The 20,679-nt window shown below is 39.3% G+C and overlaps 1 protein-coding gene across 2 annotated transcripts in view; it reads left to right on the top strand.

Moving 5' to 3' along the window:
- Positions 1–20,471, top strand: part of Jak2 (Janus kinase 2) — a 72,076-nt gene extending 51,605 nt beyond the window's left edge. For both annotated transcript variants that reach the window (XM_059259196.1, XM_059259193.1), the window contains exons 16-25: positions 307–445; positions 1,841–1,992; positions 2,138–2,288; positions 3,223–3,359; positions 7,325–7,514; positions 8,053–8,177; positions 8,337–8,509; positions 17,037–17,154; positions 18,378–18,491; positions 19,139–20,471. In XM_059259196.1, the coding sequence (XP_059115179.1) occupies positions 307–445; positions 1,841–1,992; positions 2,138–2,288; positions 3,223–3,359; positions 7,325–7,514; positions 8,053–8,177; positions 8,337–8,509; positions 17,037–17,154; positions 18,378–18,491; positions 19,139–19,246 (1,407 nt within the window). In that variant the 3' untranslated portion in view covers positions 19,247–20,471. The remainder of the gene's footprint in view (positions 1–306; positions 446–1,840; positions 1,993–2,137; positions 2,289–3,222; positions 3,360–7,324; positions 7,515–8,052; positions 8,178–8,336; positions 8,510–17,036; positions 17,155–18,377; positions 18,492–19,138) is intronic.
- Positions 20,472–20,679: the final 208 nt, after the last annotated feature.

The following is a 20,679-nucleotide window of genomic DNA, read 5'->3' as shown; positions in this document are numbered from 1 at the left end:
CAGTCATTAGTATACATTTATTGAACTAGAGTAGTCTTTCCTAATGCCAGTTACCACTTAGAAGTGCTTATCATTTGTAATCTCTCCTTTGAAAAGTAATGCTCATTTCAGTGTAGGCATAAATTATTGCATCAGTTACAGTAAAAAACTGAAGACTTCCTATTCTTGTCTCAAAGTATGCCTCCAAACTAGTAGTTACTATGTTGTCTTTTGTCTTCTTAAAATCTATGTTGTAGCTTTGGGCATATTATATGCACACATATTTGCGTATTGATATTTGAATGTATGTGCATTTAACTTTAATAGGAAGAAAAATCTCTTATTCATGGGAATGTGTGTGCCAAAAATATCCTGCTTATCAGAGAAGAAGACAGGAAAACAGGGAATCCACCTTTCATCAAACTTAGTGATCCTGGCATTAGCATTACAGTTCTACCAAAGGACAGTAAGTTCTGTACTGATTGCATTTGGCTTTCTTACATTTTATTTGGGTGGTACCATAAAAATCATATTGCTAATTTTTCTTTAATTCTAGTTTACTAGTGTTCTTGCTTACTAATGACATTTAGCTATACTACTTGTAGTAATTTAAATTAAGTTACAACTAAATTGTGACCATTGTTCATTTCTTCTTTTGTATAAGCATGTCACCATAGACTGTGAAATTATTGTTTTGTGCATGTGTGTGTGTAGGGGGGCATGCATATGCCAGAACACATGTGTGGAAATCAGAAGGTAGCTAGTGGGAGTTGGTCCTCTCCTACCATATGAGTGAGTCCTCAGGATTGAACCCTGCTCCTTGAACTTGGCTGCAAGTACCTTTATCCTCTTAAGCCACATTGCTGGCTGTATCTTAACTGATTTTTCTACCTGCATTTGTGCATTGGTGTACAATATTCTGGTTTAACCAGTGCTACTTAACTTGGATGGCTGACTCCGAAGTAAGGACAATGATAATAGGAGAGTGGTGTAGAGAAGAAAGTCGTACAGGGCTTTAGGATCTGGCATTTGAGGAAATTGACCTTTTTGGATGAGAAGTTAAAATATTAAAAAAAAAAAACTTCTCTATGGTAAAGGAGAGAGGAACTAATGAACTCTTTAATCTCCTTGCTATGTAGAAAAGTACCCATATTGTTTTACCAAAAGGTATAATATTGTCCTCATTCTTTGTGTCCGAATTCCAGAGGGGAGAGTTACCCTGTTGCTTCCTTCCTCAGATATGTTCTTTGTCGTGGAGTCGAGGACTACAGAAGCTTTACTTGGGGAGCTCTATGAATGAACATTACCCCGTCTGTCAGTTCCATGCTAAGACTATCTTGGTGTAATTTAATCATTTGTCTGTTACAATAATGCCTGTTGGGCCTTGTCATAGTGGCCTCTGCCCATCAATGATGTAACATTACTTGTATCACTTACATGCTGTAAATATTTTTTTTAAATTAAACATTAAAAAAAAATTTGTATATTTCTTCCTGTGAGAGGGAAACAGGACTAATGGGAAGGTAATGAAAATGGTATGCCAGCTGAGACATTTTGGTTTAATGGAAAGAAGTTTAGTTGATCCAAAATTCATTACACAGGATACTAAGTCCAACAATGCTGTTAAAAAATGTGTAACCATGGGAAAATTACTCAGTCTTTGTGGATCTTAATTGTTAAAGTTGGTTACTGAAGTAGGATTTCAAGGATCATCCTGCTCTTAAGCTTAGCAAACATGAGCCAGACCAGTCCTCTACAACCACAAAAGACTTAATCGTTCAAATAAGTATGAAAACTATTCATATATAAAATAATGATTTGTGGAGCGTATTTAACTATAGTTATTCCTGTTGTTTAAAAGTTCTTCAGGAGAGAATACCTTGGGTACCACCTGAATGCATTGAAAATCCTAAAAATCTAAATCTGGCAACAGACAAATGGAGCTTTGGTACCACTCTGTGGGAAATCTGCAGTGGAGGAGACAAGCCTCTGAGTGCTCTGGATTCTCAAAGAGTAAGTTCATACAGACTGAAAGTACAGCCTCATTCTGCAGGTTGCTTTCACATGGTGTGACATTTCGTAGCCCACCTCATTGTGAAAAGAAGGTCAATAACAGTGCTATAGAACTCATTCTTAGCATTTGGTTCTCTAATTATAGAAGCTGCAGTTTTATGAGGATAAGCATCAGCTGCCTGCACCTAAATGGACAGAATTAGCAAACCTTATAAACAATTGCATGGATTATGAGCCAGATTTCAGGCCTGCCTTCAGAGCAGTCATCCGTGACCTTAACAGCCTGTTTACTCCAGGTTCGTACTGATGGGGCCATCTCATTGTCACTGTCTCTCTACCTCTGTTGTTTTCATTGGATACTTTGTAATTTTGTAATCTCATCAAAGAAAGCTTTGTCTTTCAGGCCTTTTCCTTTCTTACATTCCTGTGAGTCCTTGTGCTGTATACATGTTCCGCTTGACTGGGGAGTCTTTATTTTTTAAAAAGATCTTTTCTCCTTCCATAACCTAATTTTATTTTCTTGTTTATTTGTTTGAACAAGAAAACTTAACCACAAAATTTATTGTCTGTGTATGTCAACGCAAGTTTTAGAATCCAATGCACATTTAGTTTGTCAGTTCACGAGAAGCATGCTTATTTGATTACATTTGTTATTTGGCTGCATAGAGTTTTTAACAACACCCCTTTTGGATTTTCTAGTTCCCACCTATTTTATAACATGAGATAGATTTATTTTGTCTGTCCCTACCTCCTTTAGAATGCTGAGGTAAATGTATGCCTGTTCCATAGTTAGTCAGCACACCTTCTCACTGCAGTCATTGGAATAGAATCTCACTTCACAAATACTGAAACTACCTATTTTGCAGTATTTTTCCCCTTGAAAATATATCTTGAAAGTCTGAGCAATAACTAAAGGCTCCTATTAATATAATCCTAGTAATTTTGAGTTTTCCTGTGTTATTTAGTATTCCAAATTTATTCTGCTCCCCCCCCCCCCCCCCGAGACAGGGTTTCTCTGTGTAGCTTTGCGCCTTTCCTAGAACTCACTTGGTAGCCCAGGCTGGCCTCGAACTCACAGAGATCCGCCTGTCTCTGCCTCCCAAGTGCTGGGATTAAAGGCGTGCGCCACCACCACCCGGCTTAATTCTGCTTCTTAGCTTGAATACCTATCAGTTTTAGCCAGAGAATGTATTTGTCAACTCATTATAGTGTCATTCTTTATTCCTACAGATTATGAACTACTAACAGAAAACGACATGCTGCCAAACATGAGAATAGGTGCCCTAGGATTTTCTGGTGCTTTTGAAGATAGAGACCCTACACAGTTTGAAGAGAGACACTTGAAATTTCTACAACAACTTGGCAAGGTAAACTGTCCTAAGTTTTCAAATAGAATATAATCATATATCATTTTATTTGGGAACAATAAAGCATTGGACTAGAGCTGCTCGATTTACTTTCCATAAAAGTTTTAAGGGGTGTTTGTAGACAAAAATCTTAATTGTTGGATGTTTGAGAACTTTTCTGTTGAATAGCTGCTTTACTGAAGAATACCTCAGGTCCTTTATCATGGAGTGCACACTCAACATCTTGTAAGAGGATGGCTGGTAAACTGAGGAGTACTTCCCAGACTGATGTATTTGGGGTCTCTTGCCTGGAGGGGGAGTTTGTAGTTCATAGTAAGTTAGTGAAATAGAGAAGGGAACACAGTGTTCTGTCTGCCTTTCCAACTTCATCTTGGGAGAAATAATCTGATTGTTTATAGCCTAGGACCTTGAATTACCATGTTCATTAACAGAGGTTCCATTAAAAGGTTGCACAGTCACATATAGCGTAGATAACAATCAAGATGAAAAAAGACTCCATGATAAGTAGGCACAATGGTAGTGGCAAGTTCTCTTGTTTATTTACAGGGATTTATACCATATCTCATTATGAACTGGATTTTGGCACAGATAAACATGAAGGCCTCACTAAGACTTGGACTTATATTAGAAGTTCCAATTGAATTTCTAAAAACTGAACATTGATAGTTATATTAAAATTAGCCTAACAATATTAATAACTGTTGTTCCTTTTTATGTGAAACACTCTTGGGAATATTTGAAGGAATATAACAATTGAGGGAAAAAAATGTCTAGGTAGTGGGAATGTTCATTATCTATTGATATGAAGCAAATTACCCTAAAACTTGCCAGTTTCTTTGAATTGGGGTCTGGGGACAGTTTACCTGGGTTACTTTGGATCAAGATGTCCCTCTGAGTCTTGACTAGAAGATTTCTTTCCTAGCTCACTAACATGGCTATCACCAGGTCTCCTTCCAAGCTTGCCTGGACCTTTCTACAGGGCTGACTTACAAAGGGGTAGCTGAGAGCATGCATCCAAGGTGGAAGCCATGTTTTTATAACATAATCCCATATCATGTTTCATTACTCTTGCAATATTGATCATTTCTTGGTAATATTACAGTATATGTCCAAAATTTCTTAGATCATAGAAGCCTTTCCATTCCCTCTTCCTCTATTACATATTGACATATCATAGAAAGTATTCTTTGCAAAGTTTAAGAAAATATACTTTAAATATGAAAATAATTTCTTCATTTTACAAAGAAAAAAGTTAAGTGTAGGAAATTTAAAGACCGTGTCTGTAGTTACACGGCGAGACAGGAGCAGCTGTGAGATAAGAGCTTGACTCCATGCTCTTCCTGCTGTCACACGCATGTGTTTGCTTCGTGTGAATGTGCTTCCGTTACGTCATCGTCTATAACCTTTTTTCAGATCATATCCTATGAAGCTAAAAAGTATACCTTTTATTCACATAATAAAGATCCATTTATGAAAAAGGGAAAAGTTAGTATGACTCATTCCTGCCCTTCTGTTGAATCTATCTGAATATTGTTTGTTATATACAAATATTTTATGACCATAACTACTAGCCATTGAATTATTGAATATAGTTAGTGGGAACAGAATAATGAAAACCTTAAAATGATTTTACCTGTGATTCTGAGCAAACTGACTTTTCAAGTCCTCAGATACAGTTTTTAAGGGATATTATAATCTCCCTTAAAGAATTCTCTTGGTAATATGTAACACTTTGGGGAGCAGGGAATCCTATTTATTTGAAGTTAAAGAAATCTAGTAAAATTTTATTAGCTTCAGTTGCTAATGGTATCTTCAGCTAACATCCATCCTCCCTCTCTCCTTCCCTTTATTTTACCATCCTGGGGATTAAACTCAGGGTCTCACATGTGCTAGGCAAGTACTCTACCACCAAGTTATACCCTAACTCCTTTTTATTTTGAGACAAAGTCCTGCTTAGTTGTCTGTGCTAGCCTTGAACCTAAGATCCTCCTGCCTCAACCTTCTGAGAATCTGTGATCGGAGTGTGCAGCCTCTCACTGGCCTGGATTTCCTTTTATGCTTCCATCTCTTCTGAGTTGATGAAGAGCATGGATGTGTGAGCATTTGTGTGGTTAAGGCCTTCTGTGTTAATTAACTTGATTGTAGTGAACATTTTATAACTCTGTGTGTGTGTGTGTGTACATATATATATTTAATCATCACTTTATACACCATGCATGCATATTTTGTTTAATAATTACACTATAATAACCTGAAAAGGAAAAGCAACTTATTTTTATTTTCTAGGTAGAAACTCAGTGTTTCAAATTTGAAAATTCAAGTGTAAAACCATAGGTAGCTATTAGGGTCACACCCTTTCAAACGTATGGAAGAAAGTTTAAAAGGCATGTTAGGAATCAGGCAGCCTTGGAAGGGTCTTAATTACTTTCACATTTTGAGTTTTTCCGAAATCATGTAGTTTTGATATTACACAAATATTAGAGCTCCTTTTGTGTGCCACATGTTTCACTAGCGCTTAGAATAGTGAGAAGAGGTGGTCAGCAAACAGAATACAGAGAAGAGTGAGGAGTATATATCCCATTTACACCTCCGTGATCATAGGCTCTTAAGATTCTTCTGTAGGACACAAAGTGGGAACAGATGTCAGAATTATAATTATCTGTGCTTGTGATCTGTTTAATTATTTTTGGGATGTCAACTAGTGTTGAAATTGTTCAGATCTTGTGTAGGGAGCCATATGGTTGAGATTTCATGGGTGTGCAGCTTCCCTGTCATGGCTAGAAGTCACAGTCTCAGACCAGACTTCCTGGTTTCCTGGCTCTCATGGACACCCTTCCCCTGTGTTCTCTGGGCCATGGCTGCAGGAGTGGTGGTTTGAATATGTCACTTAGGGATGGGCACCCACAGTGAGGTGTCTGGGTTTGACAGTTGTGGCTTTCTGTAATGGTCTCCCGGTGCTGCACAAAGAAGCTTCTTTGATGAGGGGTGAGAGCTGCACTTCCCAGGCTGGGCTAGCACAGGACGTGCCAGCTGGGCCAGGCCTGGAGGACAGCTATGGCATGGGGAGCAGTGGGATAAGGTGTAATGTGTAATGCCTCCTAAATAAAGAGAAAAAGTGCATTTCTTTAAAAACTGGTCATTTTTCTTGAATGTGGGAATATCACTTGAAGGCATTCTTTTTTAAAATGTGTTTAACTTTATGTGCACTGGCATCAGATCCACTAGTACTGGAGATGCAGACAGTTGTGAGCTGCCATGTGGGTGCTGGGAATTGAACCAGGTCCTCTGGAAGAGCAGCCAGTGCTCTTAACTGCTGAGCCACCTCTTCAGTCTTAAGTCAAGCAGATTCTTATTAGTTTGTATTTGTCTGTATAATGGAAGACTGTGTTCTGGCTGGATGAATATAACAAACATTTTTTATTCACAGTTCTAGGGGCTGAAAAGTCCAGGGTCAGAGTTCTGGTAGCGTTTGGTCTCTAGTGAGGGCTCCCTGCCTGGCTTCAGATGGAGGCTTTTGGAGGGGGAAGCTTCTGGAGTTATTCTTGTTCTTATAAGGGTGCCACCCTTGTGACCATTTAATCTTATCACTCTGTATGAGGCTACTCCAAGTGCAGTCATATTAGGAATTAGGCCTCCATTGTGTAAATTGGTGGGGGGGTTACACATACTCAGTCCATAACAGTCCCTAGTCACGGATAGCAATATCAAGGTGCATTGAGATAAAGGAAAAGTGTAATTCAGTGTATAATTTTTCAGTCTATAACTCATCTCAAAGAAGTTGTTTATAGATATGCTACCCACTTTTTAAAATAATACTTCCATTTCTTGCTCCGAAAGTTGTCTAACATAAACTGAGAATTCTTTCTATTAATTCTAGCTGCCAAGTACTTCCTGTATTTTTAGCAGTCAGTAGTCAGTTGTCTTGAAGACGCTTGGCTTCCATCCTAATGTCACGTGTTGTCTAGGGTAACTTTGGGAGTGTGGAGATGTGCCGCTATGACCCTCTGCAGGACAACACGGGGGAGGTGGTGGCTGTTAAAAAGCTCCAGCACAGCACTGAAGAGCATCTCAGAGACTTCGAAAGGGAGATTGAGATCCTGAAATCCTTGCAGCATGACAACATCGTGAAGTACAAGGGCGTGTGCTACAGTGCTGGTATGTTCCCACTGGAACCCGTCTCAGCTCCACAGTAGGTCTTTGACAGCCTGGGAGCGGAGACACACAGCTGTCTAAAGATTTGTCAGTATGCAGAGAGATGCGTGGGGATTGTGCAGGAAATCACGGACTATAACTACACCAGTGTTTTGGCTGGTTGGTTAATCATCCTTCCTACCACTTCCTGAAAAATACGTTAACTTTTTTAAAACAAAATTAACTTCCTTATGTAGTCTATTAAGATGTTTCTGTATTAGATACTTGTTATAATTTAAAAAAATCATTATCAACTTATTTGAATTTACATAAATAATTAAAAGAGGTTAAAGGATAAATATTTTTAATGCTTCTTTCAAAAAATTTTGGATTGAAAAGCCTGTATTCTTAAATACTATATCACCTTTAATTTGTAATGAAGTTCTATCATCATGGACCCAGATTTTGTATATACTTAAATCATTTACATACATTTTTTCCTAGTTTTTAATCAGTAAAATATAGCATGGTAAAACATCATGTTCCTTTTGTATATTAAAAGGTCGGCGCAACCTAAGATTAATTATGGAATATTTGCCATATGGAAGTTTACGAGACTATCTCCAAAAACATAAAGAACGGATAGATCACAAAAAACTTCTGCAATACACATCTCAGATATGCAAGGTACCAACATCCTAAATGTCTGCCATAGATGAAATAAACATGGTGAACTAACTCAAAAGTCATCCAGACTGTCATTAACTAATAAAGAGAACTTGTAGAATACAGTCATGTAAATTATGTTCATACAACTACTGAAAGAAAAATGTATTTTATCCACAGGGCATGGAATATCTTGGTACAAAAAGGTATATCCACAGGGATTTGGCAACAAGAAATATATTGGTGGAAAATGAGAACAGAGTTAAAATAGGAGATTTTGGATTAACTAAAGTCTTGCCACAGGACAAAGAATACTACAAGGTAAAAGAACCAGGAGAAAGTCCCATATTCTGGTGAGTAGGCATTTTTCAGTATAATGAAGTGACATTTTAGAGAACTTGTGCCAAACGTTGTTTTTACTGTTACTTAATATATAATATTGAATAGCATTCAGTTTAGCACGGCTTCCAGTAACAGCACATTCATCATATGCTTTGTATTGAGCTGACTGCGTTCATGTATTATCTCAAATAATCTTTTCTTAAAAAACTGCAGGTGCTTGTGAGCTTTCTGATGTGGGTGTTGGGAATTAAACTTAGGTCATCTGGAAGAGCAGTATGTGTTCTCAACTGCTGAGCCATCCCTCCAACCTCTCAGGAATCCTTATTACAATCCATGGAAAATACCTATTGTGATTATTATAGATCCAACAGTCCTAGCCTGAAAACCCAAAATCCAATGCACTGAAGCATGAAACATCTTTGGCACTGAGTGACACTCAGAGCTTCAGGTCTGGAGTAGGGAAGCTTAACTGACAGACATTTATGTAAGTAAATGTCCCAGAATCTGAAACCTGAAGCACTTCTGATCTCAAACATTTCTTAGAAGATCTACCTGGAGCTCCATTTGAAGCAGGAGGGGACTTTAATCGTAAATGTAAGTTAAATAAACTTGCCCAAGGTGTCATGACTAATAAATTATAGCACTGGGATTCAAACTCAGTTTGATCCTTGCATTTATACTTTTTTTTTTTTTTTTTTTTTGGTTTTTTGAGACAGGGTTTCTCTGTGTAGCTTTGCGCCTTTCCTGGAACTCGCTTTGGAGACCAGGCTGGCCTCGAACTCACAGAGATCCGCCTGGCTCTGCCTCCCGAGTGCTGGGATTAAAGGCATGCGCCACCACCGCCTGGCGCATTTATACTTTTAAACTTTCTAAACTATGATAATGTTATAATCTGGCATTAATTAAATACTGGATTTATAAATTTGGAGTTAGAATTTTTGATTTTTAATTAAAATTTTCAGGAACATTCGTAATTCATTTTACTTATTATATTTTAACATATATTAATTAAAACATAACAATAGATTTTATAACATTTTTCATACATTCCTGGAATATATTTCAATCACCTTTACTCTCTTTTGCCTCACTCTCATTCCCACTGGTCTCCTTCCTATTCCCAACTAGCTCCCATTCTGGGGTTAGTTGGTTCTTTTTTATGGTGACCCAGGAAGTTTAATTATGCTTTGCTTACAGGCGCATAGGCAAGGGTTTGTACTTCCCACAGCTACACCACTTAAGAAAACATCTCTTTCAGATATTTGGAATCATGAACTGAATATAAACATCATGAAGGGGTGGGACCATAAACCCCCCTCTCCTCTAATGATAGAATGGTGGTAGGCCCAGTTTTATGCGTGTAATCACAGCTGCTGTGAGTTCAAGAGACTGACAGCCGCTGCTGACTGCTGTAGACAGGAGCTTCGCAGACTAGCGCTGACAGCAGCCCTTGTGGGCACATAAACACCATTATTTACAAGGTAATTAGTGGGCACATCAGGTCCATCCATCAAAACAACGGCAGCAGCTTCCCCAGGAGTGCCTGTGACTTCCTGAGCCAAGGACTTTTACTGGGTCTCCACATACCATACATGAATTCCCTCCTTGGAACATGCCTCAGATCCAGTTAGAAAGTAGTTAATTGTTCCCATATGAGTTGCCACTACTGCACTAGTAAACGTATTTTATCAGTATTGTTGCACACAGGATATGACGATTCTCCCACAGTAACCTGTGTAACACTTTACGATACTATGAGGACTGGCCAGCAGTATAGTTCTAGTTTGATTTCTCTGTTCTGTGAGTGCCATGTCTTCAGTAGGAAGATCTTAACATCATGTTCTGCATACCTTGTTTTTTATGTGTTCAATAGATATCATTGGTTCTATTGAAATGTACTTTGGTGAAAGCTTTGTGGTTTGTTTGTTTGTGTTGGGCTGGGTTTTTTTGGAAGGTGAGTGTGGGGTGGGGGGGTGGAAGGGGTGTTGTTTTTGAGACTGGGTCTCACTGTATCCTTGGCTGGCCTAGAACTTGATATGTAGACTACACAGGTTTCAAACTCACAGAGATCTGCCTGTCTGCCTCTGGAGTTTCTGGATTAAAGGTGTGCGCCACCACCCTGGCTGATGCAGAATTTCAAATGTGTTAATTTAGGATGCATTTTTGTCCTCTAGGAATGCCATGGTGAACTTGTTTTGGTTTTATATGTGTTTCCAATAGACTTTCTGGTTTATTTCTCTGCTGAAGTAATACTATTAAAGTAGTGTTGTTTGAATTAAATATTAAAGGATGGTGTTAAAAATTTTTTATTAAATATAATTTATTTTGATGTCTGACTTGAAATTTAGGAAGAGTAATATAAAAAATACAACTGTCAATTTATAAATATTTTCTAAGATTCATCAAGTTATCCATATGTCCTGGTTATGTTTATTTAATGCTTTAAATTCACTTCTCATCCAAGTTACTGTAAACTGTTAGTTCAGAAAGATCTGTAGTTAAAAAAATTTGAAATAAATTGTTTCACATAAGAGTAAGTTATGAGTGTGTTTTAAAGGAAGAGTTTTTTTCCCCTGTATTTTAGAGATATGGCAGTGTATTCTGCAGTAGTCATGGTTAAAACATGATCATGTCAGGGATTCACTTCACTACAAGATACAGGCATATAGGTGAGGGCTTTTTTAATAGGACTCTGGTTACTCCGGAAACAGAGCCAATCATTGACAAATGAGACTTGATGAAATTAAAAGGCTTCTGTATGGGCAAGGAAATAATCCAGTGGAAAGGCAGCCTACAGAACAGAAGGAAATCTTTGCCAGCTGTACATCTGACAGAGAATTGATTCTGGAATGTACAGAAGACTAACGCACTAAACACCACGGCAACAAACAACCCCTCTTAGTCCTTACAAGGATATCAGGTGACGGACAGGTCACAGACTAGGTGGAGTAGTGGAGCCAGAAAGACATAGAGCCCTCCCTGACTCAAGTGTGTCCTTTCTGGAGGGAGGGGCATTTCAGAAATGATTAGGAAGGGCTGGTGATTTAGCTCAGTGGTAGATCAGCCCTGGGTTCATCTACAGTTCCCCTTCTCCAGAAAAAGACTGGGCTATGATTATGCCTTCCTTGGGAATGAGATTAAGGCCGTTGTAAAAGAAACATATAAAATACCCAGAGGTCCAGTGTTCTGTTAGAGAGTAAATGTGAACTGAGAAACGCCATGCACCGTGCTGTATAACTTCAGGCAGTGTTCAGTGGACACTGTGTGGGGTGGGAAGTGAGAGGCTTTCTCATGGTGAGTTCTTATTTTAGACAGTACTTCTGCTTCTGATCTAGAAGAGCAGTTCTGTGTGGGGTCCCTGCGATCTTCTCTTTGAAGGCAAAAAATTTCATAGTGATACTAAGATTATTTGCCCATTAGCTCTCATTTTTTATTAGGATCTATCAGAATTTTCCAAGAGTACGAAGTATTTTTCTATCTAACCAGTCATTAAGGAAACTTGCAAATATTTAAACTTGCCAGTTTGGTCAGCAAGCCCTCAGATCTGCTTGTCTTTGCCCCTCAGCACTTGGGTCATAGGCTGCTATCCCTGGTGTTTTGTATGAGTGCTGGGGATCTGAACTTAGGTCTTCATGCCTTTTACAGGAACCAGTTTATCCACCAAGTCCACCTGCAACCCCAAGAAGTATATTAATGTTGTAAAATATTATTTTTAAAAACTAGCAGTAGTGGGCCAGTGAGATGGCTCAGCTGGTAGAGGTGCCTGCCATACCTGATGATTTAAATTCAGTCCCCCAAATCCATGTAAAAACTGGAAGCAGAGAACAGAGTCTTCAGAGTTATCTTCTGACCTCTGTAGGCACACCATGACCCATACCCCATCCCATCATCCACTCCTACACAATAATAGATTAAAGATACTGGTATAGTATACACGAGGCCCTGTGCTTGATCCATTCCACCAAAATCTAAAACAGAGCAGAGAGCTAAATGGCTGAACACGTGCCTCCGTAGTCATTATGAAGCCAGTGAAACATACTACAGAGCCTTCCTTCTGTGATGTCTCTTTCCTGATTTTTGAACACTCGCTTACATGCCTTATTTTTCTCTCGGTCACAGTAAAAGCCACCAAACAATACAACCTTTGGGAACTGTTTTCCTGAGTATGTGGAGAGATAATGAGGGCAGTCAAGATAAGCCTAAGATGATCCATGTCTTATATAACTAAGTTCTATGAAAATAAGATACATTATTCATCATTACATATCATTAACTGTTCTTACATGGAGGAAGGTAAAATCTGGGCAGGAGAGTCACTAAGCCTATTCCATAGTACATTAATGTCATTCTCCAGGAAGGATTCCCCATGGCTTCACTATCTCCTAAAAGCTCCCCTCTTACTGATAGGACATTGGCCATTAAGTTTTTTTTTTTTTAATTTTTTTATTTTACAATACAATTCAGTTCTACATATCAGCCACGGATTCCCTTGTTCTCCCCCCTCCCGCCTCCCTCACCTTCCCCCCAGCCCACCCCCCATTCCCATCTCCTCCAGGGCAAAGTCTCCTGCATGGACTGAGATCAGCCTGGTAGACTCAGTCCAGGCAGGTCCAGTCCCCTCCTCCCAGGCCGAGCCAAGCGACCCTGCATAGGCCCCAGGTTTCAAACAGCCAACTCATGCAATGAGCACAGGACCCAGTCCCACTGCCTGGATGCCTCCCAAACAGATCAAGCCAATCAATTGTCTCACCCATTCAGAGGGCCTGATCCAGTTGGGGACCCCTCAGCCATTGGTTCATAGTTCATGTGTTTCCATTCGTTTGGCTATTTGTCCCTGTGCTTTATCCAACCTTGGTCTCAACAATTCTCGCTCATATAAACCCTCCTCTTTCTCGCTAATTGGACTCCCAGAGCTCCACCTGGGGCCTAGCCGTGGATCTCTGCATCCAGATCCCTCAGTCATTGGATGAGGTTTCTAGCACGACAATTAGGGTGTTTGGCCATCCTATCACCAGAGTAGGTCAGTTCGGGCTGTCTCTTGACCATTGCCAGCAGTCTGTTGTGGGGGGGGGGGGTGGGTAATCTTTGTGGATTTCTGTGGGCCTCTCTAGCACTTTGCTTCTTCCTATTCTTCTGTGGTCTTCATTTACCATAGTCTCCTATTCCTTGTTTTCCCTCTCTGTTGTTGATCCAGCTGGGATCTCCCACTCCCCCAAGCTCTTTCCCTCGACCCTCGCCCTTCATTACCCCCACTCATGTCCAGGCTGTTCATGTAGATCTCATTCCATTTCTCTGTCAATGGGCGATCCTCGTGTCTTTCTTGGGGTCCTGTTTTCCAGGTAGCCTCCCTGGTGATTTAACACCTGAATTTTGGAGAGGACACAGTCAAGCCCTAGTAAGCAAAATCTGGATCTGAAAGAAATCATGTGCAGTTTTATCTATAGGAGTTAGGCATAATTTTCAAAACAAAGCTTGGTTTTATTTAAAAGAAATCTTTGTCCTCCCTAATGCTTTAATTATCAAAATGCTGTTTTGCTTTAATCTTTTGGCATGTTCCAACATGTTTTAGGGGTTGGTACTAAGAAGAGCTGGAGGAAAAATGCTTCTACTTCAATATTTTAAAAATGTGTTCTCTGTGAGTTCAAGGCCAGCCTGGGCTACCAAGTGAGTTCCAGAAAAGGCGCAAAGCTACACAGAGAAACCCTGTGTAGAAAAAAAAAAAGTGTTGAAGCAGGGTTTTGAACCCACAGAGCAGGCTTGTGCTGTTCTTCCTGTAGACATCATCCAGACAGACTCTGTGTATCTTGGGTTACTCTGCACTAGTGATGGGCTCTGACCTAGCACTGTATGTAATGAAGGAGAGAGTAGTTAGGGACTATTCTGAAAAGACATGTGGCTCATGACACATGGCAATAAGAGAGCTAAAAATAATTCCTGGGATAGCCAAAAGTTAGGTTCCCTAGGACCTGCATGGTGTAAGGAGAAAACTTAAATCCATGGTTGTCTCTAACCTCCGCACACATATAAATAAACACATTATATGTAGGTGCATAAAATGTAAAACATTTAAAAATAAGACTCCTTTCTTGGGCAGTTAGACAGATTGTGATGTCACTTATTGCATAATCAAAGTAAAATAATCAGCAGGATTTGGGAAGATGAAGATGGAGTTCTGTGGCCTGTAGACATTTAATGTGTAAATAGTGGCTACATCTAGAGCAGTCAAAATGGACTATGAATTTAGGAGACTTAAGCATAAAGGTGGGTAAAACTATCTAAAGAAAACCTTTTAGCAGGAGAGGAAGGGATTGAATGATGGAACTTTGGGAAACCCTTAATTTAGAAGAGGGAGAAGAAGTGTTGGCAGAAACACAATTAAAACCAGTCCTTTCTCTCAACTCAAACTCTCTCTGTAGGAGCAAGAAATAGAAAGGTTCTATTAATGGATACACATTATGTGTGGGTGTGGTGTTGTCATGAGCACACCCCTAAGAGATCTCCAAGATGGAAAGAAATCATAAATCTCTATTTGGTCAGGCAGAAACAGCCCATGGTATACGATTTTCTGGACAGATACTAGTTCTCAGGTGAAAGGACTTAACCACCACTTGTCACACATAGTGTCATAGTGTATTCCCTTGGTCATTGTGTGACTGCCTGTGGTGGCTAATACCCTCTATCCTACTGTGGCACGGGCTAGCTTTGCACTTTGCAAAGAGGCTCTGGCCAGCTTAGGTTCCTCCCTGCCCCGAGAAATCAAGAGAAAGGGGCTTTACCAAAAGATAGTTTCTAGGTACTTGCCAAATACATTTCTGGATCATAAAGCTGACATTGGCTTTTCAAAGAGACAGAAAATATACAAGTTCTCTAAATGCTCCACAAAAAAAGGAAGGGGAAGAATCTTCCTTATAAGACCCACAGAGACCTTTGCATAAGTAAGGGGCTTTATAGAATAAATCTAGCTGGGGTTGGCAATATATAATTAACAAATTAATTACAAAGAATGCTTTGCTAAAACTAAACAAAACAAAAATCAAAAACAACAACCAAAAAACCCCATAAGAACAACATGGTTGTAATCCCAGTACTTGGGAGGCTGAGGCTGGAGGGTCATGAATTTGAGCCCAAGCTGAGTTACACGGAAAGCCCTGTTCGGTTTAAAAAGGTGTGTGTGTGTGTGTGTGTGTGTGTGTGTGTGTGTGTGTGTGTGTGTGTGTGTGTTAGGGTACAGAAGAGTAGCACTGTCTGAAGGAGATTACATCTTGCTGATAGAATAAAACTGACATTGAAAAATAATAAAAAGTAAACATTTTAAGCTAGATATACAGGTTATGTATTGTTGCATATGTGTGTGGTGCAGACTGTAAGTCTAGACATAAATAAGCAGGGGTCACTGAGAGAGTCTAGTTAGGAAAGGACTTGTGCAAGTGAAACTGGAATTGATTTTGAAGAGAAGGTTAAAGATGAAATAATATATGCTGTTCATATTTTCAGTCTAGCCAAACAGGTCTCTGTAGCCATCTCTATAGTAAAGACAGCTTGCCCATGGAACTGTAATATTCCTGGTCCACTGGCAACCCGCCTTAGGCTGTGACACTATTTTCCTGTGTATTTTCTGTATTCTTTCATAATTAGCCCTTCCTGATTTTTTTTTTTTCAAGACAGGGTTTCTCTGTGTAGTTTTGTGCCTCTCCTAGGACTCACTCTGTAGCCCAGGCTGGCCTCGAACTCACAGAGATCCGCCTGCCTCTGCCTGCAAAGTGCTGGGATTAAAGGCGTGCGCTACCACCGCCACCACCCGGCTCCCTTCCTGATTCTTAACAGCTTCAAGTTACGTTCCGGCTAGATGCTACATTTCCCTCCTGTTTTTCATCTGTGTTCATCGAAAAGAACACCTTAGGAAGAGCAGTTCACTTTTCATTTCGTAGAAAAACTTTTCAGTTAGCACCCAGTGTGGTGCTGCCAACAGAAACAAAAATAAATGTGCTTAGATTTTTATGTCTGTCAGAGGATCTCAGGACCAGGCTTTCTGATTTGTTACCATATATCATCCTCATTGCAGGGAGAGCAGCATAGCAAAAGCAGCAATGGGAAAGGTCTGTGGAGCAAGTCGCAAGCTTGCAAAGACCCTCTCCCCTGCGGTGATGCAGCAACACAGATAAAATGTCTGTCAGTAGAACCTCAGGGCCCAGTGTTTTTGTGGTGACTGCTTTCATAGGCACTGTCTGCCTGGTATGAACAAAATCCCAGACTCCGAGAAGAAAGCACACACCCAAATAAGTCACATTGCTTGTGTAAATAGCATGGGAAGCCACCCCATGCTCCTGAAATTTCAGTTCCTAGTGCCCGCCAAGAGTCAGCATTGCAAAGGAGCCCTCTAAGGATAGCCGCAGGCCCACTATGTGGATGGACGCCTTTCTGGATGATGAGTTTGTCACCCTGGGTGACATTTGTCATCATTTGTTTGTCTTTCCCCCTCAGTATGATAAGTTGTTACATCAAATAACTCATTTTTTAAATGATTTCCATTTATTGCAGGTATGCTCCAGAATCGCTGACAGAGAGCAAGTTTTCTGTGGCCTCCGATGTGTGGAGCTTTGGCGTGGTTCTGTACGAACTTTTCACGTATATTGAGAAGAGTAAAAGTCCACCAGTGGTCAGTGTGCTTTTTAATTGTTTAACCCCCTCCCCAGGCCCTCCTATTGCCCAACTTTTGTTTTAAGCACAAGGAAGGCATTATGCAAAGAAGAGTAACACACCTAGGGCCTATTTTAGACTCCCTTATTGTTTATTTGGAGATAATATTCAACAGTACCCAACAAAATAACCATAAACTTACTAAATTCGGTGTATTTTCTTGGCCATGTCTGTGACTGTAACAAAATACATGGCACTGAGCACGTCATAAAGAAAAGGGCTTATTTAGCTCACAGTTCTTGAAAGGACAGTATCGAGCTGAGGACCCTTTGGTTCATCCCAGCATGGCAAGTAAGCAGAACAGGGACAGAAAAGATCGCCCGCCAAGGCTGGAGACCAGAGTCAGGAGGGCCGTGCTTCCTCTTCCTGTGAAGCAGCTTGTTCTCACAGGAACTGGAACGCTCAGGGAGACTGTCGTTGGTCTCTTAAAGAGCCCACCATTCGAGCACTGCCAGACCAGGCCTCCAGGATGCCTCTTAATGGCATTTTCAAGTATACTGAGTATGCACATTTACTCTAACAAAACAAAAATTACAAAACTTAAAAAACTTTCAGAAGTAACTTGTACTGTTCATTACGTTTCTTTCAATATATGGAAGTGTGAAAAAATAAAAATAATTTTAATGAAATTACTCAGAATGATTTTACTATGTGACATTATTTCAGACTTATTTTATATAAAAAATGGAACTTTATGAAGAAATCTGTTGTTGAATTTTATTAGCTTCTAAAGTTGAATTTTATAAGCTTCTTGTGTAGTTTGCTATCCTGTTACTTATTGCATTGTGTGTATTTATTTCACTTTATCAGTAATTACTTACTGCAAGTATGATTGTAATTGCCCAGTAGCGTTCTGTCATATAGTTGTATATTTCTGGATAATCACTTACTGTTTTTATACATAAATGTATAGTTTTACTTCTGGCTATCATGTAAGAAGAAAAGTGTAGTTGTCAGAGGTTATGAGTTAGTAAATCGCTTTGATAGGTTCAGAAGAAAAACTGTATCAGAGTATGTCCTCACAGCAGTGATAGGCCTGAGTAGTTTCCTGTATTCACCACCACTTTTAATGAAATTTTACCAACTTAATATAAAAATGGTTATATCTATTTTATATTAATTTGCATTTATGTTGTTGGTGTAATATGTTTATCAAGTCATTTAAATGGGTTTATATTTCAGGAATTTATGCGGATGATTGGTAATGATAAACAAGGACAAATGATTGTGTTCCATTTGATAGAGCTTCTGAAAAATAATGGAAGATTACCAAGACCAGAAGGGTGCCCAGATGAGGTAACAATCTTTAATTAATTAATTTTTTGTATGTATGTATGATGTGCGTATGTGATGTGTATGTGTGTGTGTCTATGTATGTGTCAGAAAGAGATATGTGTGTGTGTTTCTGAGTGTAGATGTGTGTGTGTGTGTGTGTGTGTGTGTGTGTATGTGTGTGTGCGTGTGTGTGGGCATACATACCACAGTGCACATTGAGATCAGAGGAAAACTTTCCGGGGTTGGTTCTTGCCTTCCACCTTGCTGAGCGAGTCTGTGTTGTTTCTCCTGCTGCACTGTGCACTCCAGGCTGGTTGTCACTGTTTCCCAGGTGATTTTCTTGTCTCTGCCCCTTGATCTGTCTTAGGAGTGCTGGAATTAAAGACGAGTGCTGTTCTATCTGGCTTTTGTGGGTCCCAAGGATTGACTCTTATTATCTGGTTATCCACTGAGCCATCTCCCTGGTCCAACAATTTTTTTAACTTACAGTAATTTCCATTTTCTTTTTTGTTTTATTAAAAATATATACAGATGATGTGTTTCAAGGCGTAACCGTAGCATTATTACTGGCTTAGGCAACTTAGCTGAGACTTCCGAAATCATTCATCCTCTGATTAGCATGATTCTTTGTGTTCATTCTAATTTTGGTCTACCATTTCACTTTACAGATTTATGTGATCATGACGGAATGCTGGAACAACAATGTAAATCAGCGTCCCTCTTTCAGGGACCTAGCACTTCGGGTGGATCAAATCCGGGACAGTCTGGCTGCATGAATGAGAAGGCTTTTACTGAGAGACCAAGTAGACTTTCAGAATCAGAGCAAAGCTCTGTAGCCACATTGCTGTGGACCTTTATCTACACATCTTTATCATGATGCTAGCCAAAAGAATGTCAGGATGTCTGCTCAGAACTTTGGAAATTTTGTGAATTTTTTTCATGCACCATCTGTCAAAGACACTGCTGAAAAGTCTTGCAAGATGCTCGAAAAAAGCTGCATGGAGCTCACTACACAGTCATTACATCTCTTCCGACAAAAGAAGAAAATAGACGTTTTCAACTCGGCTTTTTGAAAAATGAAACAATTACAGTGTAAATTTTGCAGTGTTGGAGATACACAGAATATACATGTACAGTTTTTACCATGTGGAGTGTACAATACTTTGGCATCTTGTGTGATTTACACGAGGGCTGGTGTTTATTAATGTTTTCTAATTTTTCCATAGTTGATGTATAATAACTTGATGATACAAATTAAAATGCTCAGAGAATTGAATAAATACCTTCTCTTTCCTGCTCATCTATGCTGCTGTCTCAGGGCCTGCAGCTCCACGACACTGTAAATATTCTCAAGGCAAAAGGAACAGAAGTCGACTTTTATTTGTATAGGAAATCTCCCTAGCCCTGAAGAATTTTGAAATGGAACAATCTTACAAAGATACAGCACAATCTATTTTCTTATTTGTTTCCCTTGTGTCTGTTTATGGTAAATGTGTTTTTACATAGAACTGTCTCCAACTTTTTCTATGACTATAGTGAATAGTATTCTTTTATATTTTTGAGATTAAAAATGCCAGAAACACTTTCCTCCCTTGAACTGTTAACTGCCAATAAGATATTTCAATCCCTGAGACCTGTCATTGTATATGAATTGAAGTATAAGCCATAAATAATTTGTAAAATGTTCAAGCGCTTTAAGATGCATGGTGGGTTAGAATATGGACAAAGACTGTGGGGACTTTCCAAGCTTGCTCCTGCAGTGGTAGGAGGAATGTCCCTTCGTCAGAGTCTCCCCATGGACAGGAAGTGAGACGGTGTGGAGCAGGCTGTTCGTGTCTATTCGCGAATGCCAGAAGATTTGTAATGTACATCTTTAGAAGAGGAGAAAGAGCATACATATTTTCAAAGTATGAGTAATTGTTACCTACTTTAGTGCTGCTCCATTTTAGACAATGTCATGTCAAAAATAAAACAAGATTTTTGTGTGTTATTTATACAAGATTTTAAATATTTGGTAATTTATTTTTAAAATGCTCTATTTCCAGGGGTGTATCCTATGTTTTAACTTATACTTAAGAGTTTTGCTTTGCTGAAAAAGGATAGCAAGAAATGCTTCTCACATTCTTTGAGGCATTGTAGTAGATTCCAGATATAGAAAACATCTGTCGTGGTGAGACTAGTGGATTTTGTTTAAAAAAATTAATATTTT

This window comes from Peromyscus eremicus, chromosome 1 (assembly GCF_949786415.1).
Source record: "Peromyscus eremicus chromosome 1, PerEre_H2_v1, whole genome shotgun sequence".
Lineage (NCBI taxonomy): Eukaryota > Metazoa > Chordata > Mammalia > Rodentia > Cricetidae > Peromyscus > Peromyscus eremicus.
Note: the sequence above shows the minus strand (reverse complement) of the source record. Positions and strands in the feature narration are given on the sequence as shown.